Source organism: Cygnus olor, chromosome 19 (genome assembly GCF_009769625.2).
Source record: "Cygnus olor isolate bCygOlo1 chromosome 19, bCygOlo1.pri.v2, whole genome shotgun sequence".
NCBI classification, from domain to species: Eukaryota; Metazoa; Chordata; class Aves; order Anseriformes; family Anatidae; genus Cygnus; species Cygnus olor.
In genome coordinates this window covers 9,769,577-9,796,201 of record NC_049187.1, presented here as the reverse complement: position 1 = coordinate 9,796,201, position 26,625 = coordinate 9,769,577, and the positions used below count along the sequence as shown (strand labels likewise).

The window sequence follows — 26,625 nt, the reverse complement described above, 5'->3', positions numbered from 1 at the left end:
CACTTCTCAGGAATGCTTCATTCCTACGCCAGCAGTCTAGTTATTCAAATACATCGCCTCATGTTAAAACAGGTATCAAAGCTCTCCAAAATGAGCAATAAACACGCAGGGGAGATGAGAAAACCATCTCCATAAATCTGTTTACATTAGTGTTCTCTTTTAAAGTCCACCTTTGCTATATGATACAGAATAAAACACTTCATGAGCGTGTTTGATATGTGCTTACTCTACTTTGATTTATGGCCTTGGGGCAGCTTGTGGATATCATGTTGTATCTAGTCATCAGGCTCTTCCTACTCGCTTCCATTTGAAATCTTCCAGGCAGAGCAAATACTGGAAGAGTAAGCCTACTTTTCCACAACTTTCATGGCTAACTCTAGGTCTACAGAAAGGTATCAACATCAAGTCATGGCATTTTCATTGACAAATCCTGTGTAGTTTTAATAACACGTTTTCTACAAAACCAGCTGCTAGACTAATAAATTTTAAAAAGCACTTGGTAGATGATATGTTTAGAATAAAAAATTATTATTATCCTTTGAATGTAGGGATCCATTGTGTAATTTTCCAGTAAAAGTTACTCATTCAAATATGAAACTCGTGTTTCAGGCAGATGGTCTTGGTTCCAAAGACTTTCACGACATTTCTGAAGCTTAAATTGGAACATTTGTATTCAGCAATAATTACATCTGCAATCAAACACAAATGTTAACTCCTGCAAAGGTACAGTGAATACTTACTATAATTCAGACAATACATCAGTCTTGTGTTTTTCCGCTATCTACCTTTCCAGACAACTTAATTTCCAGACATAGTGAAAACACTTAAGATGAAGCTCATTTGTCCTGATCTCAAAATTTAAGAAAATCTTTTGAGTGTTTCAGTTTGATTTACCTTCTGCTTACAGCTTTGAAAAAAAGGAGAAAAATTACAATGAAGGCATAAATATAACACACATATGACATTTACAGAAGTGAACCGGCCTTGATTTCATGAGGTTTTCTGTCTATAATGACACGCAGATCAGACAGCTTTTTGTTTAAGAAAGCTTAAGATTGTAACAGGCAATAAATAATTAGGATCAAGTAGAAGGAATCTTTTTACTTGAAATTATACTACAAAAAACACAAGAACTTCAGGTGTTGTTTTTAAATTGGTCAAAAAGTTCTCAGAATCTGTAAGTCCCCACCTAGTTAAAATAGAACCAGAGACCAGAAACACTCACAATTCCATCTAGAGACTGGAAGTGAGGTCTCTACCTGCCCTCTCTATGCAAAATAAAATGGAAAATCACCCAGTGGCTCTACTTTTCAGATGAAATCATAGATATTCAATCATCAATTTAAATTTTAATGAAGAACAGTCCAAGATTACCCCCTTCTATTTCACCCATATTTACTGTTTTCTCTTCCCTCCTAAGCTCGTACCTTGTGTCTGACCTTTGGGTTATGGCGGTGAAGAATGTGCTGCGAGGTACCAGTACACTGCATGGCAGACAACTATGTTTCTTAGGATACTCAACTTGAAAGTTTGCCAAAGATGTAACAGAGAAAGAACTGGAGGCAAAAATTATGTTCACTGTTGTTTTATCCCTCTGCAAAATAATAAGACAGACATCATAAGTGGCAGAGCCTATTTTTGGGTCTTAGCTGAGATTATTTCTTGCCTAATTATTAGCAGTAGATTTATTATCTTTAAAGCAGAATTTTGTCACCCAGCAGGAAATTTCTGTTCTATCAGGCAGATTTAATTCTCATTCATTTATTCCTTAAGTGTTTTTGACTCGCTTGCTAATTATCAAGGAAGGCAGCATTCAAAGTAAGTCTGACACAAGGAGGCACCATGGCCTGCATGCTGGCACTCCGCTTCAGCCAGCTGTCACTTCAGTTGTACAACTTTGAGTCTCGTTTCCAATCAAGGTGTCCCCCTTTCTCCTTATATTAGCACAGCTTGAATTACTATTTGTAAATCTTTAAAAAATCCTAGATTTGACCCAGTACAGAACCCCAGGCAAGGTATATGGACGCCTTTTTCACCCTGTTCTTCCCAAAGGGGATCACAGTGCCCAGAAGTGACTGGATGTAGGGATACAGGAACATTACTTGGACATGCTGAGTTCCTGCCTTGTTCTATACCACATCCCTATTTCCCAAGTACATCTACAGACATTGCCATCTCTGCTCTCAATATTAAGCTACACAATACACTGCTATCTAAGATTACTCTAGAAAGAAAACTAATCCTAGATTCCACCTATTCCTGCAACATCTGCATGAAGCAGGTGAGCACAGAGCTGGACACACCTTCCCTTACACTGCCCCTGTGTCTTGGAACAGGGGGCTGCCGAGGTCACTGCAGCTCAAGCAGAAGCTCTCTGACATCGGCAAGGAGGCAGAGCCGTGGCGCAGCCCCTCGGGGCTCCCAGCTGCTGTCTGAACGTGACATGAGCTGACCCAGCTCTGTGCGTCACAGCCTGGGACACACATGGGGACAAATCTCCCACCAGTTGCACAGGAGGCATGGGAACTCGATCATTTACTACATCCAAGCCACATGATGGGAAATACGTGGCTATTATCTTGCAATTGGCAGGAGGGAAGGGAGGAGAGCAGGGCAAGCAGAGGCAGGTTGTGCTGAGCACCGGGAATCCCATTTGCAGAACAGTATATACATAACTACACTGAGCTATTTAGGAAATAAAGACATGATTAGTTCTGGAGCTAATTTTCTTGGTGCTTTGAAGAGTGTTGCAGGTAAGATATGATCCACTGTAATTACGGAGGAAGATAAAGACAAGAAAGTTGCTGGCAGAGCTCCAGGGCCCAGGAATACCTGAATACCTCGGGAAAGGCTTCGCAGCTCGCACCGTCTCTTTCACAAATTGCCCTTGATGCCTGAGCCACTACTATCACTGCTCACTAGGAAAAAAAGAGGGTGGGGAGGACAAATGTGGTCTGTTCCTTATCAGAGTGCAGTGCTGAGGAACAGCGGCAGCATGGAGGAGAAAGTGAATCTTGTTTCCATGGCAACTGAAGTTTGAAAAAAGTATACCGAAATCAATGTCATCTTAACACATACGTTTACATGCAGACCCACAGTATTAAGTTATTCAACTGCAAGCATCACGAGACTGTAATCACCATCTGACTGTCCAAAGAGACCTGCTGCTCGGAGGAGCCGTGCTTGGTTTGGAACAACAGTGTCCCCACCTGGAGGAAGCTCCTCACACTAAGCAGCGCCAGCTTGAGATTTGGATAGGAAGAAGAAACCTCCAAAACAACTTACAAATGATCTAACCTAGCAGCCCTACTCAAAAGAAAGCGCCGTAAGCTCTCGCATGCCTAGTAATGTTCAGTCAGCACTTCCACAGGGGCAAACAACGCAGGCGATGGCTTCCCACCGGGACAGAGCAAACGCTTACCCAATTTCCTGCCCCAGCACCCAAAGCTCTTAGCAGAGGACACAGATGGCATGTGAACCATCTGCCACAACCAAAGTCCGAGAAATGATGGCTCAAAACATGGCATACATCTGTCTCAGAATCTAAGTACAAACTTGGAAGAAATTTAATGATAACTGCAGCAATGACACACCTTTCTATTAATTCCATTGCAATCAATTTCATATCTAAGTATTTAATATCCAAGAGCTAAAGCAATGCTTGTTTCCAAATGGAAAAAGTTCAGAGATGAAGGCCCTGATTAAATGGATGCTCATGGTCTACTGGAGCTCTCTAAGAGATTCAAATAATACCTTGCACTACTTGAATTGTTTTCTGAAAGCACAATATCAGTGCTTTTCAAAGTGGGAAAACTGAATGTGTTTATTATCCTACCTTTTATATCTGCAGTACAATTCTTTATCTGTGACCCATAAACAAATTAAAGGGACACTGGCAAGCTGTACATTTTAATGCTCTTCTTTTCTCTGTTCTCAGAAGCCTGAGAATTTTTCAGTGCCTAGAGGCTTAAACAAATTAAAGCTTTTGTTTGTTTACTTTTAGCATTTCATTAATTTCACAAAAGTGAAGCTAGTTAGATTCATTTGTCTTCCTGGAGCCTATTAATTAGCATTTTGCATTTGGACTTCCAGGAAACAGTTTTAAACATTTTTGTTTGTTTATTTTTAAAGTAATTTTGGAGGTAGTTGTTTCTGTTCAAATCATCCTTTGGAAATGGAAGACTGAAAAAAATTGATATCCATCCAAGTATGTTGGTGGAAAATCCAGCGAGAGCTTGGCATTGTTTGTCTGTCTTCGCGGAGGGAATTCAGACAATTGCAACAGATCAAAACACAACAGAGCACCCAAGCAAATACGAGACTGTGAAACTGCCATAAAAACCAAACATGCTTTGGAGAGTTTTTACCATTTTCACCACTTTAAGTGATGCCTTGGTTGTTTCTGCTCCTTATACAAGATGACGAGCACCACCACTATGCAACCCCAACTCTGTTACACAAATTATGAAAGATGGGGGAAGTCATATAATCTTTCCAAGCCTTAGTTTCCCCGTTCAGTTTAAGGCATTATGATAATTTGCAACCTCACAGTGACTGCAAGCTCGAATTCATTGAGATTGGCAGAACACTTTAACAGTCTCAGATGAAAGGTGCTACAGAAGTGCCAACTACTATCACTGTAATTATCATTCAATATACACTGATCAAAAGAATGAAATGTGAATTAGCATTTCCTATTAGCCCTACTTACAGCCTAAATGTTAAATATTCCTCCCATGGGCTCCCTCCATGAAAACACAAAGGAACTGTTGGTATTTCTTGTACAGCCACAACAGTGCTGCTACAGGAGTGGAGGAGTGGGGAGAGCTAAGGAGAGTCAAAATGTCACGGAGCCACGCAGCTTCTCCCATGAAAGCCTGCCCAGGCTCTGTGGGACGTGGAACCGTGGCGCTGCCCTCTCCCTCTCGCTCCTCATCCATCTCCGGTCTCTGTCCTGACACAAAGCTGTGACCCGCTGCAGCCCCAAGGATCTTCTGCCATTGGCCTCCTTTGGACCCTGAACACTCCCAGGGCGTGGGCCTTGCTCACCTGAAAGAAGTGTAGAAATTTGGCTTGACTTAATGAATGGAATCAAGCTAATTTGCACTCACTGCAGAGCTAGACATGCTGAAATGTTTGCTTTCCTTTCTCACCTGGCAAATGCACAGTATTTGACTTTATTTTCCTTAGAAACACAGGAAGCAACAATGTGATTTCCCCTGTATTCCTGAATATGTTTCAGCAGCAGCTGGGGCAGAGCACTTTTGGGATTCGTGGCCAGTTCCCGCGTGGTGGAAGCTGCCACCGCTGCAGGTTAAATAGGATCTGACTGCGGGCTGTGTGCATCCATGGCCTGTAGGAGCTAACCAAACTCTCTTAATTCTTTTTGGATGCAGCATCAAACAACTGCTAACAATAGCGGGTCATCTTCCATCTCTGCTTACTGCCACACGCCAGAGCTAGCCTTGCTGCTGCCCAGACAGACCCTGCTAGAAAAGAGGACTTTGCTGTCCAGTCACGTCAGTTTGATAGCAATCAAAAGCAGGCCAAACCATGCTACACTCCACAAAACCCAAAACAGGATTACTAACAATTTTAAAGAGAAGCGGCCTCGGCATGTGAATTAAGCTGCTGGGGAGCCCTGCACCTCTTCCTTTTTGTAAAATCATCCTTCAGACAGCTACAGGCTCTGAAAAAGAGACCTCCCTGGAACATACTCAGCTCAAAAAGGGAAAAAAGTCCATACCCTGCCTTGCTGAGTCCTTTTCAGTGAAGCAGGTCATAGCACCATGTCTTTTATCCTGTCATTCCTGTCTCCTGCTTGATGCACATAATAAATCCACAGTGGTTTGAACTGCAGCTCCGTGCTGAAATCTGACAATCCCACGGATCTTTAACCGTGCTGCCTCCCAGCACTCCCCCAGCTGAAACCTCCAGGTTTACTTAGAAAATTTTAAATATACAAGGTCAGATTCAAATAATTTAAAATATTATATTTACAATCAGTTTCACTTTCCAATTCTTGTGCTAGCTAGCACTGAGCAGGGAAAAAAGATTCCCTTTTTTAAACAAAATCTAGCTTTCAGGATTTAACTAGAATTTATCCTATGTCTCAAAGTACACTCAACACTTAAAGAACAGATATTTACATTACCTGTGAGATTTACATTAACAATGTGACTTAGAAAAATAAGACAGAAGGCTCTAATTTTAATAACAAGCAACTGAAAATTTGACAACATGGGGTACTGGCACAGAAAGTAAGAAAGCCAGGCATGTCTGACCTGGAAACCATGATGTGGAGGCCAGAAAAAACTCTTACTCATTTTCATACGGTAGCATCAACTTTGAGAAGAACATTTAATTCTCTTGAAACTGAAGGAGGATTCAGCGAAGTAATTAGGAGTAACTTAACTAGTGGTTAACAGCAGGATTGGGAATTAGAAATTAAGAAATTCAGCTCAGGACACGTTTCCTGGCTTTGCTGCATGATCCCATTTAAGTTAGTTAACTTCTCCCTGCTGTAAAATGCGGGTGCCAGTGAGTAGCCACCTTTGGGGGAGCCTGGAGATCTATCAACCAAAGACGCTTTAAGAGGTCAAAGTCTGCATGCTGTTACTGTACCTGACAAAAATGAATCTGACAGTCAGGTTAGCACTGCTAATTTTTGCAAAACTGTACCAGTGAGACTAGAAATAACTGCAAATGTTCAGGATGACCTCGTTTTTCTTCCAATCCCTAAAATGCTCGGAAACTCAAAGCTTCCAAGCATGCCCTGTTCCACAAACAGTGTCTGAACTGACAGATACATTCTCGAAGTAATTTACATATTTCTTGCTGCCACTAACACTGGTTATCCAAATTCAGTTGCAGTTGACAGTTTAATGATAATAGCTTTCTGTTTATATATCATCTGTGATAATGTTCCTATTCTCCTTAAATTCAGTTCCCGTAAAAGGGGTGCTCTAATGTATGCAGCCACAGACCAAAATGATAGTAATTTTCCCTTCTAGTTGGAATGGTTTGGTAAACAATTACATTCCAATTAAAGACAGGGTGTTCATGCCGAGGGAAGCACCATTCAGCTCTTCACATAATACAGGAAGATAAATTTGCCAAAGTCAAACTATTAAAATACAATTTACATGACTGCTTTTGAAAAAAATACTTGAAACAAAATGGAAAACAGAGTATATTATGCACTGGAAAAACTTAGGAAAAATCTTTCACTGTATCATCCACAGCAGCTTGAACTAGGATCTCATTATTTAGGATTGCATTCAGTGAAGAAGAATGGTAGAAGGTTTACTTGTTTTCATCTCTTCAGGAGTTTCCATTTACTGGTATGCCATTAGGACTTAATACTTCATTTATCAAGGATTAAAAGCAGGACAGATGGAGGAATGCCATAAGAATAGTGTAGAATGTATCACTGTAAATTCAGCTGTATACTCAACCCAAACAGACAGAAAAACTGCTGGAAAACTTGGTAACATTACATTCAGGAGAACTGAAACGTAAAACGATTTCCTGCTCAGGGCGCTGTCTCATGGCAGAGCGGGACTCTACAACCAGCCCCTGTGTTGACTCAGGAAAGTTTCCCAGGGGAAACAGAAAATCCTCCTCTGATCATCCTCATCCTTACAGAACAAGCAGTTATACAGATATATTTGCAGTGAAGCAGCATCCAGGCCTGTTGCCCACCTGGGCAGCGTTGTACAAACGAACCACAAAGGACAGCTCCTGCTCCAAGACATCTCACTGGAAGCGCAGAACAGACAACCCACAGACAATGAGGAACGTGAGAAGACAGGGAGATGACAGTCAGCTTCATGACTGACAACGACCTGGTGAGGAGTGTGTCTGCACCACCGAGCTTGTCCTTTGAAGCCCCTCTGAGCATCATTCCTCTCCAAACCGAGTTACACAATTCTATGGATGGATTTCAAGTTGAGCCAGGGGAGGTTTGGGTTGGATGTTAGAAGAAATTTCTTTGCTGAAAGGGTTGTGCAGCATTGGAACGGGCTGCCCAGGGCAGTGGTCGAGTCACCATCCCCGGAGGTCTTAGAGAAATGTGCAGATGTAGAACTTGGCAGCCTGGTTTGGTGGTGGACTTGTCAGTACTAGGTTAAAGGTTGGACTAGATGAGCTTAGAGGTCTTTCCAACCTGAATGATGCTACAATTTTGTTTTTTTGGAGCAAATGTGGCTTCAACTACAAGAAGCACAGAAACATTTTCCCAGATTATGGAAAGCAAATGATTGATATTAGAATTGAGGATTAAAGGGATGGAGGGAAGAGAATTCTAAACCCTCTCTGGCATTTTGATGGGAAGAGAGAGTACACAGACACTTCTTCAAACAGCTCTGTAAGGGAAGCAGAGTACCATTTTCAAACTGCTTAAAATCAGACTACCTGATATATTAATTCCCTCTGTTAGCAGGGAGGCTCCTTGCTTAATCAGTGAGGTAGACTAACAGCAAGAAATCATGCCGGTTTCTTGATCCAGTCACTTAGTCTGCTTCTTCTGCACAAAATCTTTGTCAGTTTGGATTTCTGCTTGGCCTGGGATATTTGCAGAGAACTGAACCAGGCTCTAACAAAAGCAGTCAATAGATGGCAGTATTCCAATGGGATGGGAGAGAAGTCATCACACAGCAAGTCTCAGCAATCTCACCCTTGCTCGTGATTTCCCTGCAAGGTGGGCAGTGTAGGAGGATTTCACACTCAGCGGAGTTTCTCATCTTCTGGTCCCTGTGTTTGTTAAAATACAACCCAAATTCCAGGTTTAACCCATCTCACAGCTTAAGCTATTTGAATTCAATGCTGAGAGGCTAAATGCCTCTCTGCATTCCTGTAACCAGAAAATGTCAGTCAATAGCAAGACTTCTATCATCTTCCCTTGGAGAGGAGTCCAGCACTTGCCCTTGGTTACACTGGTGTCCGCAGCTCTTGAGCATTATTAGCTGCTACCAATTACCCATTGTCAGGGAGACAACCCCAGGTCACTGCCAAAGCAGGCAGCATTTTAACTAACACTTTATGCTAAGTCAAGTCTCCTGTCTTTCTGTCCTCAGATACTGTTAAAGCCCTTGTTAATTAGGTCTCCTTATTCAAGAGGCAGAATCATGCCAAATAAGACGGGTCCCAACAAAACTACTTAACTGTAAAGATGTCTCCTGCTAAGATGTGTGTGAGGACAGTCAGTCTCTTCCATGAGTACATCAGATATGATAAAACAAACCCTCTTTCATTAGGACCAGAACGTCTCTGCTTGCATCTAGGTTTTATACTGACATGCACCAAATCACCGCTGTTCCTAGGCACCAATGCAGCAGTCAGAAAGGTCTCTCCTAATCCACACGAAGCATGAAGGCCTCAGATGAGTGGTCACTGGGATTAGAGATTTAGATTCATTAGATTTCATCAGATCTCATCAGATCATACAGAGCTCTGATAGCACAGGAGTTCAGTGAGACAGGCTGAAGTGGAACATAATCATTTTACAACTTGAGATGACTAGGATTAAGAGAGTTTTTGTAATGTTTAAGAAGCTCTATTAAAAACTTCTTCATGTGGAAGGAATAAGAACAGTTCACATAGAATAGTTCATGTATTGTGACGCGGAAAACTTAAGGCTTGATTTTCAAGGTTATGTTTTAGGACTCAAAAAACTCGTATAAGCTGTTGTTTTCCAAAGTTCCTACAAAAAACATAACACTCAAATAACCATAACTTGTCATGCAAACTTCTGTATGGGAGGAGGACACATCCACTATAGAAGGCTTTAGTTTTCAAATAAGGTAGAAAGCAATTGGGAGTGTAACACTGTCAAAATAGCTGAATCCAATGGCTCCTGAGCTTACTAGTCCCTTGGAGACTCAGCAGCAGAAGGATGGAGAAGTCAGGGAAGAACAATGATCTGTAAAATATGAAAAGCTTACGACATCAAAACCTTCCGCAGCAGACTCAAAAGTAATAATCCCATTACCACTAAACTAAAGCACTAATTACTATTCCCAGTGGCTGGAGTGGACTGACTGCTAATGTTCCTCTCTGGTTAATGAAGGAAGGTGAGGGAGAATATATTTCTTAAGTCAGACATCTGCTGAAATCTGGGCAGCCATAAAAACTATGTATGTAATGAAGCCATTCATATTAATGGCAATAACATTCGGAGGGCTGAGCAGAAACAGAAATGAGATGATAGTGCATTGTAACTCAGAGGAGACAAATGCTAGGTATTAGCCACCTGACAATTGCCCTTATTTAATCCATACTGAACACCTTAGCCAGACAAAGCAAGCAATTATATACCATATAGGCTGTTTCACTACCTGAGCTAACCTGCTTAAAGACAGGAATAACTTCCTAAAAACATAAAGCAGGAGATATACCATTGGAAGAGGGCTACACAGCGTTTTATTTTCACTGACTACAGGTGTACTAAGAAAAACACTCCCAAATCCTGTCTTGTGAAGAATCCAGATGTTCCCATCCTTCTTCGCCTCTTTCACCAGTAGTACAATGCTTAAGGTTCAAAGATACTCGTTTGCTGAGACAGATTCTGATGAAAGACGGACACAAAGCAAAAGCATGCCTATTCAGTTGATTTGAATGTGTTTCTGCCCGCTATGCTCGGAGTTTCAGAGCATTTATAACTGACAATCAATTCAGATAGATGGCATATGGCTTATGGAATGAGGGGATTAGAGTCAGAAAAAATTAGTTTGCGTCTTGGCATTGAAACACAATGCACCCTGTTTAGCAAGAAGGTGATACCACAAGGGGGATCAGACCTAAGGATGATCCCTCTGTGTTTTGACCTGTTAGAACAGGGAGATGTTAGAATAACTTCCATCAACACCAGAAAAAGAAAACCAAACCTGCCCTGATAGCAAATGCTTCAAGACATCTCATCCTCTGTTGTTTTTCTGTTTCACTGTCTTCAGTATTTACCATATACTATACACACTGCTTCAAAACAGAACTCAACTCCTGCCATCCACTCACTGCTTTCAACACTTCTTCCTCTTTCATTTAGCAAACAGGACAGTACCAAAAAAAAACATAAAACAAACTCATATACATTCAGCATGTGTTTGCATACAGCGACTCCAGAATATAAAGTCCACGGAGAATGCTATGCATTCAATAGCTTACAGTTTACAGAATTAAAATAAACTACTTAGACAAACTGCTGTTAGTGATTCATTCACCAGTACAAATGTTCTCAGGTGAACTGGGTGTGCTCAGATTTTTTATAGATTGCACCAATTGCCTTTCCTTTGAAATTCTGGTTCTACCTATGTAGGCTTGTTATGAGGTAGCTGAGCCTGTAAAGTAGGTGTGATCTGCAGAGAAAACATATAAACATATGTCGAGCAAACCAGCTCCAATATCACTTGCCTCTTTTCTAAATAAAAATATCTGTGCTCAAACGTATTATCCACATACAGCAGACATTTTCCTCTTGAAAATATAACCTTCTGGTTGCCTTGGCTATTGCTCATACTGGGTATATCAGTCTACAGCTGTGTATGCTTTATGATTGTACTTATTCTTGAAAAATTCTAAATACATTTCTCTTACTTTTGAGTTTACATCAAATGTTATCCAACAGACTTGGGTGTCTTCAGCTGATTACAAAACCCCAGTTTCACAAAGCTCTATTTAATTAACTACAGATGTGTTAAGGTTGATGATGCATTATAAATAAATAAATAAATAAATAAATCAGCTACTCTCAGCTTCATCCTTATTGCCCATTTTCTAGAGAGTGTTTATTTTGATCCCACCATTGTGCCTCTATTTGTCAGCTGAGTGTATTCCTCAATTAAAATTACTTGGATTTGATATTATTAATTAGATAAAACAATCCTTGCAAAAGTTACTGTGATCCACTCCAGAAGTCTATCTAATATCTACAGGATGTTAAAGAGATGACTTACATCAGAGGGGAGGCAGTGATAAACATCACTGTGCATGTTCTAACTGAAGAAGAAACAAAGTCTTTTAACTCACCCCACAACTGATCTCCAAGGCGTAACAGGGACCATCTTCTAAAGCTATGAACCAGCCCGAACATCTGATCTTATAAGAGTGCAGACAGGACATGGACTGGGGAGTCTTGTGGTTAGACTCACTCCGCTTCTTGATACAGCAATGAAACTTGGCAATTTCTCTATCATATGCAACATCACAGACCTAGGGCTCAGCAACGATAGATTCCTTGGTCGGCCGCTAACTCTGACTTCTTTGGGTCTTCAGCTCCCTTTTTTATAATAGACATAGTAGTGACCCTCCCCATGGAGCTCAAAGACCCTGTTCATGCCCTTAATGTTTGGTATCACCGTTATTCATGTTAATAGCACTGCTCCTTTCCACTCTGAAATGACTTGCCATTCTTTACCTACTGTTATCACAACAAAACGTTAATATTAGTAGAGCACCGCAAACCAAAACAGTTGAAGAAATGTAAAACAGTGAATGGCTCCTCTAGGCACCTGCTGGGAGAGGATACCAGGCTCTGGGGAACCATCAGCCTAGCAGTTCTTCTGTTAATTAATGGCAGGTTCTTCTGCAGAAGCTTCTGCAGAAGTATGAGGATGTGCTGAACAGTTGCAGACAAGGAAATAAGTCTGTGAATATGCTGCACGACTGAAGGATTCACAAATGAAACCTCACCAGGAAAGTCTCCCCAGTGAAACAAGTTACCCAAACCCGCTTCAGATTCAAATTCAAATCTTGTTGCTTTACCAAGAAATATTTTAGTTGTTTGTTGCTAACAGTACCTAACAACAGCGTGTTTATTTAATAGTAGGTAACCGAATTGTTTCACATATACCACCTCTTCTCTCAGGATGAGCAAGCTCCTCTCCCTTCTGGCAAAACCCCGCAACGATCACTAGGCTGGGAAGAGACACTTACCGTGACCCGGAAAGGTGTCGTGGCTGCAGGCTCCATGGTGGGGTTCTTCTCAGGGACCCCGCTGGGCATGCTGCGCCTCTGCCCGCACCTCTCCGGGGGGGACTCTGCAGACGGTGGAGAAAACAAGGAGGAATTACAACACACAGTGCAGGAACAGGACAGAAATGGCAGCAGGCCATGCAAAATGCAGCTTCTTCCTTTGAGATGCCCTTGCAAATGAGCCAGCACAACAATCAGATTTCCCACAGCCACCTAGAACAATGTTCAATCAGCAAGACTTTCACCTTCAACAATTAACATTTTTTACAAAACTGTTAGCTTCAGATGATGCCTGACAGGTTGGCATTATCATTATTTCCTGTCTGCAGATGGGTAAACAGAAAACATATCGAGCTGAGTGACAATTATATGCAAAGTACAGATCCTTGCACATGTGGACTTGATACTCCTAAGGGAAACTGCTCATGGGGTTACAGGCACAGGATGTTTAAGTTCCCTCTCTAATTCCTCTAGTGATTTCCTCTTGACCACTTTTGAAGGACAGTATGGATATGTAACACGGATTTATTTACTACACAATATGGAATTCAAGCTAAGGCAACAGTAAATCAACAGCAATTTCAGAATGACACTGAAAAGCAGATTTTTCACACAGCTGTTCCCTTTTTTAAAATGATGAGCATAAAAACAACTACCACAAAAAGTGGAGCTGAAGTAAACTTTGGGGGAACTCATTCTAACACACAATTTTACAGGCAACAGCAAAGCCTATGAATTATATCATTACTATGATTCTTGTGAATGAGAGGTAGCCTGAAGAATACCTGCTGGAAAAGGAAATCAGATAGCAGACACTGCTAGAGGGAGGCTTCTACAAATTAGTATGCAAAGACATCTAAAGATGGAACAACCTATATTCAGAATGTCTCAGACAATGATATTCTCATAACTAATATAACTTAAAGGTCGTTTGTTTGCCAATTCTCAGCCTCTGCAATAGGCAATTTGCTGCAATCAGGTCTTGGCAAGGAAGGCTGTGCCCCTAGCAAGGTTGTCCCCTTGCCAAAGCCTGCTGTCACCCAGGGTCTGTAAGGAACAGCTACTAGCTGCAGTTACACTCAGCAGTTCCTGAGAAGTATCCCAAACTACTGCAAAGGGACAGATTGGGAGAGTCTGCCCAGGGGCTGGGTGAAGTGCCCCTTCAGAGACATCTTCCTTGGTTGGAAATCCCACCCAAAACACCTCACCAGCAGCCACCTGCACAGAGGCAGCCAAAGTCAGCCAGCTCACTGCCCTCCGAACTTCCAGCTGAGCCTTCGAATTGCTTGACCACTTCTCTGCAGAGTGCTGCACTGTGCATCTCAAGCAGCAACCAGGTCTTTTGGTACCATCTCCTTCCACGCTAAGGCTCCCATCCCTTTGAACAGCGACTTTTTTTTTTTTTTTTGATTTTCATAAAGAAACTACTTAATTCCAGCACTTTGAAAATGAGCTCTGCATGACGAGACAACTGAAGAAGCTGCTTTGCAACTTCTTTTTGACCAGTCCAATAAACACTGTTTAAAGAACTTCTCCCATGCGTGGCTGGAGAACACGAACAATGGGATTACACAAAACCAGCAGCCAGACATCGCTTCCCTGAGGCCTTCCCAGCTCAGCAGTGCTGTGCTCCCCGACCAGACCCACCTCTCGCCTCCAGCACGGGGGTAAGGTCTTGCTGCTCCACACAGGTGCTGCGGCACCACTGCTGCCTGTCAGGCCAATGCGCCCACTTTTCTGCTTCCTCTCAACCCTGTGGGTCAGAGCTCTTCAGAGAAAGGGAGAGTGTGGTGTGACCCAGGGCTGGTTAATACCTGGGTCTAATCGGGACCGCACCGAAGTCACAAACTGTGCTCTGAAGTCGTTCCTCCACGATTACAATCTGCCCAGAGCACAGCCAGCCAACACACTCCTTTGACCAGACCAAAACTCAGAGAAGGGTCAGGAGCTAAAGCCTTTTTTAAAGCCTTGCATAGTGAACAGTAAGGCCACACGAAGGATTGAGCTGCCCTTTTTACTCCTTCAGGCCTTATTTCCTGGGATTTCTGACAAATTGCCCGCTTGTGCACAAGACAAGCAAGCTACAAGAGAGCAGTTTCAGTACCTGACCTCAGCTTTCTCTTCACCACCTCTAGCACGTCGTCCCCCTCCGCACCCCCGCGCTGTTTTGGCCTGGTGGGCTCTGCTGGCAGGCCCCGCTCGCAGGCCCCACGGCACAGCCCAGCACAAGGACTCCAGGCTCCTACACTCAACTTCATTGCAGAACCACAGTGCGACCCTTTGACATTTTGATGTCTTTTATGAGACTCACAACTGATAAAAATCTTGAAGACGCCGTGGGAACACTGCAAGGTTTCCTCGGTGAGTGGCTGCCGTCCCCCGTGTGTCCCAAGATAAAGGGCCCCGGAACAAGGAGCGCTATCTCTGCAGGCCACGGACTGGCATTTCCAGAAGCACTTCGTATTAGCAGATAAGAGCCTCGCTAGCCAGTGAATTTCTCTGTTAGCTGAATACTACCCTCCGCTCATACAATTCCAGGATTATACCTTCATTTGGCCATTTATTTACTCTAGATCAGATTTGATCCAGGGACTTCTGCGTGCTGCATCTCAGGACCTGTGCCCACGTGCAGAAGCGGATGGCTTTTGCATTCGCTGCCATCTCCACCGACTGACAGCGCAATGCCCAAATAAATCCGGGATATATACAGATAAGCAATAAGAAGTCATCTAATTACTGTTTGACAACTGAATCAGGTCCACCCAAGCATATTATCTGGCTCTCTAGATGCTCTTAAATATCTCACAATTAGATTGGAAAAGGTTCATGGATCACTCTGAGGAGAACTGTGGCTGTTCTGACGGAGATTCCTCATCTACTTCTCTCCTCATAACTGATGGCATTTTCTGTGCTTTTCTCTGCTTGCACAATGATAACCAGGCATTTCTACTCACATGCAGTTTTAGTTCCACCGTGCACGTTGCAGAACCGTGCTCTTGGCCCTCCCAGCTCTTTCCCATGACCATGCCCCAGATCTCACCATAAACAGCACTGCTCAGACTGACGCTGGGGTGCATCCATGTTATGCAATTGCAGAGGAACCGAAGCGAGAAGAAACAAACAAAAGTGCTTCCTGCTTTTCCAAATATTTACAGAAGGCTGCAATGTTTTGGGCTTTCCACATAGCAGGATAAGATCTTCAAAGAGAAACTTCCTTGCAATTAACAAAACCTGAGACCTCCCATAGGTTATCGCACATACTTGGGTCCCAAATGCTCTTGGTGTGTACTGCCCTAGGACTTTTTTTAAGCTGTCAGGGTTGAAACGCATCCCACTGAGTTCGCTGCCAACAGAAGGACACTAACTGTAAACATTACATGTTAATTTAGGACCTAGGGCTTATGAATATTTCTGAAACTGTTTCTGTAGAGTCATAAACGCATTTGATTTGTTAACTAGTTCAAGGCATTTGAATTAACAGCATAATTAATCCTTACTACTTTTCTATGCCTGTTGTTAGTGCTGAGAAATAGTTACAGAGCAGCGTAGCAATCCCCCCAGGCTTCCAGGACATAGGCAGCAGAACAGAGTGGGGAGCTCCTGGCACCCAAGCTCACTTAACCCACTCAGTATCACTTCTTTCTTCCTTGCACCTCCTCAGACACTGCTACCAAGCAGGTCATTATGTGTAACACACACGGAACAAACATTAATACTATTTACTTTTCACTTAACAAGTGAGATGTTTTCACATTTGCATTACCTGCTCTTGTGAATCACAGCTAGTCCAAGAGATCATCAGGATTCTGCTCCTATTAGCAGCAAGGAAATACATTAACTCCTTCTGTTCGCTCATCCCTCTTCACACGCTCCCCCTCTCCTGCTCTCCTCTGACACACAATTCCAGAGATCAGCCAGTGGAAGAGACAGCACAAACAAAAGCAACAAGAACCAGCTGGAATGAATAGCTAACAAGCAGACACTTCCCAGCAAGTTGATTTGCTGATACGAAATTGTTCCAACTCCAAGCAAGAAAGGGAGGTGCGAATCTGAATGAGGAGTTAGCGATGAGAAGCCATCTCCCTCAACTCACCAAAAGGAAGCTGTGCTTGTCAGCAGCACACATGCCATGGCACTCCGAACAAGCCAGGAATAAGAGAAGTGGAGATGATGACTTCATCAGAGGCAGCGAGAAGGAGAAGTATGACTGGAATGCCGGACAAGCCAGCAGCGCTGGGGAGACACGGCAGGAGGCTGGGAACCGCCAGGTTCCTTCAGCAGGACCGCAGTGACGGGCTTTAGGGAACGGAGACGTTAGAGGACAAGAAACTTCACCAGCTCCTCTGGAGTCTCCTCAGAAAACTAGGAGTTCACCAGAACCAAATGCTGACGGCAAGACCCTGCACGCCAGGCGTGGGGAGGTCAGGATGCCCCCGGCCTTGGGCTGGGATCCACCCATGGAGGCTCGGGGCCATCCCCTGGTGCTCCCCTGCCCGGCCCCATTGGGTTTGTGCCGGCTCTGAGCTGAGCTGGGCAGGGTGGGGTTTCTGCGAAACCAGAGGGAACAGGAATTACCGGTCTCCTGCTCATACAATTACACTTCGTGAATTAATTTTATTGCTTAATGAATTTAGCTGTTATTTCTCTAATTTCTGCATTATCTAACAGCTCCTCACTACATGCCCAGCAGAGGAGAGGAGGAGGCACGCAGTGACAGCAGTGATTTATTTAACGTGGCTCACGGTAGCACGTATGAATTAAAAACAATCCCTGGAGAGGAGATGTCTGCAGTGTCTGTGTGATTCAGAACACCCAGAAGAGGCAAGGGAAAAGCCTCCATTTCGGACAGCCGCAGGTGGCCACAGGAGTCCAGAAGGAAGGAAGATCTTTCATCTGAATCCAAAGGGGGATTTCCAAGATGCTGTTAGGACAGCGGCACTATTTCAAGAGTGGAGTATTACCCTGGGAATAAATAAAGATAGAAAATAACAAACACCAACTTCAGCCAACTTTCTCCATCAAGAGGCAAGAGTAACTTTGAGTAGGAAGCAGAGAGCAAGAACACCCACTTTCCAATGGACAAAGATCAAGGAGAGCCAGTGAGGGGTTAGGAACGCGCCTGCTGACACAGTCCCTTCCCGGTCCAGTTGGCTGGACTAGGAGAAGAGAGGCGAGGCCAGTTTCTTTGTGCAGTTACCTGCAGAACTGCTCATTGGAACCTATCGCCCATTGTCCTAATGATCCCTTGGTGAGCACCAGCTGATCCCTTACAGCAACATTATGATCGTTATGCCACACAAAATTAATTGGAAGTCAAACCTTTATTAGGCAGCAAAATTGACTTTTAAGTAAAAATGGTCGAGAAGCAAAAGTTTAGGGCAGGTAATGATGCCCCCTGAAAAATCCAACTTACCTAAAAGCAAAGCTAATGAACATCCATAATGGATATTCCCCAGGCTAATGAAAGTTTGTATCACCACCACGTTTTATATTAGAATAAAATTATTTCTTCTCACATCCTAGAATCCCTAGCTTAAACACACTTCTCTGAAGCCCAGCAACCCAACCAGCTGCACCCAGGACTCCTCACATCACTCAGTGATTTACTCCCCCTTCACTTCATGCTCCAAGAAGAAACAGTTGCTCGTGTTCTCATGCCTTCGCTACCTTTGCAAACAAATTAAGGATTCTGTTTACAGAATTGTACCTTGTCAAAAAAATCTTACTTATCTAACCATTTACGTAGAAAACAAACAAATAAATTGGGATCATGACTTGCCTTTTGTGCTACACTCTGGCACAAGACATTTCAGATTAAATAATTAGAGGCTGGTCATATGCGTATAGCTAATGCTATCCACGATGATTGCACGAGACTCAAGCTTCTTACCTTTACCTTTGTTTCCCTCACAGATGACTTAACTGTTACAAAACCACCACACTCAGCTTAAAACGTGGAATGCCATCTCTGCCTCAGCTGTGCCCCTGCCTGAAGTATACAAAGGCACCCGAATCATACAATATCCTGAGCTGGAAGGGATCCACAAGGATCATCGAGTCCAACTCCTGGCTCCACACAGAAGTACCTAAAAGTTAAAGTGCATCTGAAGCAAGAGTAAGCACCATACGGTCCTCTGCAGCTACAAGAACAGCGGCTGGAGCAGTTCTACAAACTAAAGAGCCTTATTAGGACTGGCTAGAAAACAGAAACAATTCAACTCGTAAAAAGCATTGGACAAAACTGTTCCCCATCAGTCAGAGATTAAGACCATCTTCTCTCAAAGTAGGACTAACATCTTCTGGAAGAAGAGCTTTTTCTTTTCCTTTGTTAAATAATGATTTGAAGTTACACTGACCCTTGCCACAGCACGCTGTGCACTTTAATAGATCTCATGTCATCTCTGTGCCAGGTTCTGGGATATCACTGTGTAGTGTTTAATATTCCTCATACTGCTCCTGAGCAAGCGCTATTAATGGCTCTTGAATCTAGTACTGAAAAAAGCTGCTATTTTTTCTGCACACTCGATATGCACCTATTCCTCTTTTCTCTGCTACCACCCAGCAAGAGAATTCTTTCCCCGGCAGCATGCCAAGGTGGTTTCTGATGCATGCAAGCAGAAGCGGGACTGCCCTTTTCTGCTGTCTTTCTGGGGTCTGGCCGCCCAGTTCTGCAGCCTCTCCTTTCCTGGGAAGCTCAGTGCATCCTCACATGCCCAAAGCTGGCATTAGCCGTGTCCATCGCCAGCCAGCAGCGGGGGTCAGGCAGCACGCTCCAGGCCAGCAGTGGTCCTGCTGCCTCACCAGGGGAGCTGAATCCACCTCGCCGCCAGCCGAAGCCCCAGGCACCGCCGGAGCAGGAGGACAAAGGAGGCAGGGGCTGCGCAGAAGAAATCGGGTTCTGGCACAGCCACCAGGGCTGGGGGATTTTGCCCCACCGCCGTCTGTTCAGCCCACGCTCAGTACCGCTGACGGCTACAGGGGCTTCCCCGGGGAAGTGAGGGAAAGGCGGCTGTCCCCTCTGGGGCACAAAGCAGAAACACCCCTGAGGACAAGAATGAAAAAGAAAATAGCACAAATGGGAAGACACAGGAATGGAAAGCTTTGATAATTCTCAGCATGAGGAGCCTGAAAATATACACACTAACTTCTGTGCACTACAGAACTAGAGAAACAGACCCATGAATGAAAAAAAGTCATAGCTGAAGGTCCCCAGACCTGCTGCCAGAGCGGTGACAGGGACAGTACACAAGGCATCCTGAAAACTAACCCCCCTTTCTAAAAATAAATAGCAAATCATGCTGATTGAGGAGCCTTTATTACAAACTCCATTTTTACTGTCTTGTATTTTTAATTAGATATGTGTATATATACATATTTGGTATTTTTATTCTTTATTTATCAGTCTCTGAAATAAAATATGTATGATATTTATCTTTCTCTGGTGTGAAGCCTAGAGAACAAATTTGCCTCTTGCTAACGGCATATCATTAGGAGTCTTTTCTCCAGGGCAAAATTGAAATCAAGCACAGACTTAAAAAATACATCAGCAAAAGATGAAGTTCTAGCCTAGCTGGGGACCAGCTGGGGGAGACTGCTAATACTCTGGTTAAACTGGAAAGGATGATAAAGTGAAGCGGAACATCGGCTTCCTCCTATGTGATGATAAAGACAAGCAACGCGGAGTTTGGAGAACAAGAAGTCAGCTCTGGGGAGATTTAAATTAGATTCATCCATCATGCTTACCGTTTCTGCAGAGCCCCAGACCTGTTACCACGCTGCTTTCTTGCAGCACTTTATCAGCATGGCTGCCTGCTCGCAGACGCAACCCAAGGAGCAACTTTCACACTCCGTCATCTCTGGCCCTGCAGACGTCAGCTATGCCACCTACACGCGCCAGCGGGGCAGGGCAGGGAGAACATAACCCTCTTCCCCGGGGACTGCCGGGAGCCCCAGGGAGCTGGAGCGCTGCCCGAGGCTGCTGGCCCCACCAGCACGTGGGCACCTGCCCGGTCAGCGGGACGGACCTCTGGCTGGGGACCAGACGGTGCCTCCCGCAGCGGGGTCTGGCCGAGGCTGCAGGGCAGCTGGCACGGGTCCCGCAAGGCCTCCCGTCTCGTGACAGCTCCTTGGGTTGCAAAAGGGAGTGGAAAACTCACAAGAACAGATTTCTTTTCTTTTTCTTTTTTTTTTTTTCTTTTTTCCTTTTAATTGACTAGAAGTTTTAGTTGGAAGTTGCTCCTCATTTTAGCTTCCTCTTTCCTCCTGCTTGTTCTTAAGCCATGTGCTCCCCCGGCCGGGATCAGAGCTCACTGCTTTTCTTAAAAGTCCGCAGTCACCTCCTGCCCAAGTGCCACAGTGGCAACCCCGATGAGGTGGGTGCTTCGCATCCAGACTGCAGCCACAGTTTTGCCTCCCACCAGCGAGGTCTGTCTCCTGGGTAAGGTGTTCTTCTGCCTGCTTTGGGGATTTTTTAACAGCTGCCTCGGAGAGGTGAGCTACAGACCCGTTCAGGACAGCCGTCTCTGCACGTGAAGCAGCAGCACAGCGCAAATAAAACTTTGCGCAGTTTAATTATTACTGGGCCATTTTTGCAGTCGCGCATGGTGGCTGCTATAACAGGTCTGTACTGGCAGAATGCAAATTAAATAAATAAATACTTAATTTATAAGCATGATTCATCAGAGATTTCATCTTCTACAGCAAAGAAACAGATGTTCCATTGATGGCACTTCATTAGAGAGATAAATGGGGTCACATACACATCTCCATTCACATCCATCTGCATAATAGACCAAACATTAAGATTTGAAATCCACATAGTACATGCAGCTCTTACATCAGCCTGGAAGAGTCTAAACGCCCAGAGCCAATTAATCCAAGTTAGATTGCTTTAACATTGCAGGAACTTTAATATTGTTCAGGAAAGCAGCAGGTTAGGATTTAACACTGGGTATGGAGGATGCAGTTTCACTGGGAACACTTAGAGAAGAGGAACAGATTTTACTTAACTGGACAGCAGCAAGTTTTGGTAGCCGCTGGCCAAATACAGCATCTTTCCTGACGAAGCAACTCAAAGACAGCATTAAAAAGCATCAGTGACAGGGAAGTCTGAAAACTGTTCTTCCTGCACTTACAATTAGCTAGGGCTAGGGCTAGAATTATGGTTATGGACAGGGATAGCAGAGATTTTTTTTTTCTTTTTCCTAGTGTTCATGCAGGATGCCTAAGAGTTCCCCTACCAAATAGAAATAACTCTCCTTCATTTTAATATGCATTAGAAAAAGAAGTTGATGCTTATAAAACAGTGTCAGCTCTGCCAAACTAATTATTTTTAAAAGTGTGTGCTTCCACGAGTGTTCTGCATTTGGCTGGTGTGGAGGTGGGACATGTACCCCAGGATACATCGGTAGCTGTGTGCCTACACACAGGGTGTTGCTGAAAATGCCTCCTGTCCTTACTGCTGCTACTCAGGTGCCTTCTTCTAGCTATTTAGACTCTCTTAGCAATTGTTTTACATTCCACAGTTCCTAATTCATTGTGAGTGATGCTTAGACTTGGTGCTGGGGGGCAGGAGGGGTATTTCCACTTCTCTTACACACACGAGCTCTGAAAGCACACCTGCAGGTGTCAGCTTCACCAGCTCCCTTGTTAGACTTCAAACATCCCCAGTGCCAATGGAAGAGACAGGAAAGAAGCGACCACAAAGCAGTCACGTTTCCTTATTTCATACAAGTAACTGTGTGCCACAGATGGACATAGAGAAACCACCATTAAAACTACAATGAGCCTTTATCCCCCTGTCCTACAGAACTTGTGCTACCTCGGTGATTGTGTCGCTATGTGTTTAAGTGATACCCACTGTCTACCTACAGACAAAAGTATGCGCATAACAAGAAGGATCAAGCAGGGCTATATTCACCTGTACATCTCCCATCCCGTTTTTGAGGTGGGAGGAAGCAGGACGATGTTCTTACCTACATTAACATTGACACTTGCATCTTCTGCCCTAAAAATACGCTGGGTGTACGAAGGGATTGGTTCCTTCCCTGCTGAACGGCAATTCACTGCGAGGAGGAGGAAGGAGGCTGTTTAACAACACACTGCAACACTGCGGAACAGTTTAGCACGTGTAGTGAACAACAGTCACTCTTCTTAGGAAGATTAATGCACCACACCCTGCTCTCAGAAATTTTATGTTGGAATTCACCCAAAATTCAGCCGGTCCTAGAAGTAAAGTTATTTAAATGAACACCAAATGTTCTCACTTTAAATATGCCAGCCAGATCAAGATTTGTTCTCATCTAAGGGTATAAAGGTAATAACTGTTAACCTTTGACTGCTAAAAATGTAAAGGGAAAATATCTTTCATTTAAAACTTGCTCATTTGGTTACCATGGACACTGCTTAATCACGAAGGATGACTATTACTTGTTACTATAGTAACCAAGAAGCTTAAGAAGCATCCTGTAATTTAACTCCAGATGCCAAATTTTCCAACAGTCCACCTATTACCACATTTGGATACTTCAGAACAAGACCAAGCTTGATCTCCGACACTACAAGGAATTCACTGGCGCAGAAGTGCTGTGAGAAATCAAAAGTGTGAGCACATAATGTACAAAAGAAACTTGCACTTCAAATAAATTGATTTCTTCAAAAAGAAACGTTAAGTGCTCAACATCTGAGGACTCCTTTTTCAGTGTAAATGTTAATGAAGCACAACTTTGGCCTTCCTTATTCTTGCCGATGCTTCGCAAAGTCTATACAATTGCAGGGCATGTTTTTCTCCAACGCGAACGCTTCAACGCTCATCTTAAAATGAATTTCTCAAGTACTGCTGAGTAGCCAGTATGCCAAACCCACCTCCAGCAGCAGGAGGACTTCCAGCCCAGCCCTCGGGAACAAACCCACAACAAACCCATGCGTCCCTCGTGCAAGCAAGAAGCAATGGACAGGACAAAACTGCCAAATGCAGACAACCAATGTGCTGCTCTAGATAGAATTTCTGCTTATTTAAAAAAGCATAGTGCTTGGTTAGTGCCACTTACCACCATAAAGCTTTGCCTCCAGCACTGCCAAGAAATCCTACGTCAAAAGCTTAGTCCCCCATAGGACTGGGAGATGAAGCTTCCAGAAGTTACCTGTGGAGAACGTCGGCTTTTGACCCTCACCTCTCCTATACTGGGTATTATTTCAGTTTTAAAAACGTCATCAGTTTTCACATTTGCTGATTTTCCAAGGGGCCTGAGGAAACTTAGCTAGAAGCCTGACCCTAGGGCTCTATAAAACAGTGAAACAGGTGAGGAGGTTCTGGGGTTTGTGCACTTTTTAAAATAGGCATACACACAAACACATGAGCAACTAAACTCAGAATTTCAGCTGTTCTCCGCAGTGTTTTAAAGGAAAGCACACTACCCTCAGCTAGTGTCTGAGACAAAAAAGCAAAATTGATAAAGACCAAATACGGAAAGTGACCCAGCTGGTTCACCATCTCTATTGAGACCGGAGTAAATTAAAGGATTACAGAGTGCCTTCAGTGCAATAACTTAAGGGATTAGTGGCACGCTAGAAGACCTTCAAGGGGAATATATGTTTAAAAGCTTTAAAAGGCAGCTCTGTATCTAAATTATTTGGACTGCCACAGCTGTAAGGTCACAAACTTACTCTGGTACATCAGAGATCGTGAAGTCTGTTGAAACCCCTCTAAGCATTCTTTTGGAAGCAATTCTGTTTTGGACTCAGACCAGGGTTTTTGACCTCTCTCTCATTTATTACCTACAGCTTTTAGATAAAAACTCACCCTGCATTACTTGGGAGCAACTCCGCTGCTTATTTCCTTTCAGAGTAATCAGCCTCTCTTAGCAACACTGTTAGGGGAAAGGGAGGTTCCTACCAGAAGGAAAGGACTTCAAAAAAAAAAAAAAAAAAAAGAAAGAAAGAGAGAGAGAAGCAATAGACGAGCAAAAGAGACAACAGTCAGTCTTCAAGCTGCCTGAAAATTGCTGAAAATTCCCAAATTGCTGTCACGGCATTAAATAAGGAAGTAATTTCTCAATTTACTCTTCAGCAGATTGACAACTCTCACAATTTTATCAAGACTGGTGCTAAGCTCAGTTACCTCTTAAGGATGCAGTTTCTGGGACCACAGGACTTTCAGGTATGGGACCATGGTCAAGACTTGAGAGGAAGAACACCTGAGTTCTCGTCCTAGCTTGGGGCAGAAGCAAAGTCTGAGAGCAGAACACGGAGCTACAGGAGTCTGTGCCGTTACTCGTTCACTGCCACTCACAGCATTTCCTGCACTTGCCCCTGAACACCTTTAGCGGTTAAAAGAAAACGCATCTACCTAAGGCTTCCCTCAAGTCTATGAAATATTTGCAATTCTTACAAAATATGATAAAGAAAATCAAACAATTGTTATAATACGGTATTTTGGTTATGCATGAGGATATTCAGAAGACGTTTATTGTTTCGGGAAGTGCCACAAACACCGCAATGGGCATTAATCCACATTAAAGGAATCAATCGACGTCCACACCTTTCCGATTGCCCAGTTTCATCAAGGTTGGTTCTGGGCTCTGTAGTCAAATCTGCTTCTTTCCAAGCAGCTTACCTGACTTTTATCTGACTCGCAAACCTCACTGCCCCTGCCTCAGGCCACAAACACACATGCGGCAGCTGACAATGAACCAAGGTGGCTGCATTGTCCAGCGTGAGCCTCTGCCCATTTCCCAGGTTACTCTCTACAGTTCTGTGTCTTTCTTTCCTTTTCTTTCCTTTCCCTTCTCCCCCCACCGCCCTTCTCATGTCTCACTATCAAAACTCCGCACCCTGCAAATCTTAAACCCCCTCCTTTCCAGTGTTCCTCTTAAAATTTAGCAAAAGTTAAGACACGTGAAAATCAAAGAGCGAAGACAGAGGAAACTACAAAACTCCCAAAGCAGCAAGATCCTGTCACTAAGAGGAGAGGTGAAAAGTACATAAACAGAACCGAGGTGCTACCTCAGCGAGTCAAAAGCAAATAAAATGTCTGGTCCCCCAAACCACACTCCAAAAAACACCCCATAGTTTGTTAACGTTGCAAGTTGGGCCCAATACAATGCTTTCAGTGTAGCTCCAGACACTAAATGGGAGCACCAACAAGTGGTTACACACAGCAGGGCTGAGCAGGAGGTCCGTGCCTTTGGAAATCCAGACTATTGCTTCCACTATTGATGAGAGCAAGATTTGAGGGGATATTTCTAAATCCTGCTTCTACCTGTGGTTTTCTAGCTTACCATGCAAATGCCAGAAGGGCCACTGCTCCTTGGAGGTTCACTCTGGTGCTTGCAATGGCTCCTACTAAGAATTTTAAAACCTGATTCATTTTTAATCTAGCAGGAATTGACACAGTTGTCACAGAAAGTGCACACTATGCTTTGATATTTCTGTGTTTCTGATCAGTCAGTGGGGCATCGCCAGCACAGTAAGAGCAGAAGCAGCAGCTCAGGGCAGTCCTGCCCCGTGCTCCCACTGACGGGTCTGCCTCACCTTTGCCCCCAGAGACAACAAACCTGCTCGGAGGTGTTGTCTATGGACAGGATATTTAGACTTCTATATCCATTGTTTTCATATCAAAACAGCACACGGCCAAGAACTCCTCCATCACGCACTGCT

General features: G+C 43.7%; 1 protein-coding gene across 13 annotated transcripts in view; it reads right to left on the bottom strand.

Moving 5' to 3' along the window:
- LOC121057304 (DAB2 interacting protein) overlaps positions 1-26,625 on the bottom strand; it is a 225,995-nt gene that overhangs the window by 120,528 nt on the left and 78,842 nt on the right. For 10 of the 13 annotated variants that reach the window (XM_040531235.1, XM_040531228.1, XM_040531230.1 and 7 more), the window contains one exon: positions 12,931-13,034. In XM_040531235.1, the coding sequence (XP_040387169.1) occupies positions 12,931-12,999 (69 nt within the window). In that variant the 5' untranslated portion in view covers positions 13,000-13,034. Of the gene's footprint in view, positions 1-1,427; positions 1,595-12,930; positions 13,035-16,732; positions 16,856-17,062; positions 17,447-26,625 lie in introns of those variants that run through there. The other 3 variants (XM_040531236.1, XM_040531237.1, XM_040531239.1) reach the window with 3 other exon arrangements.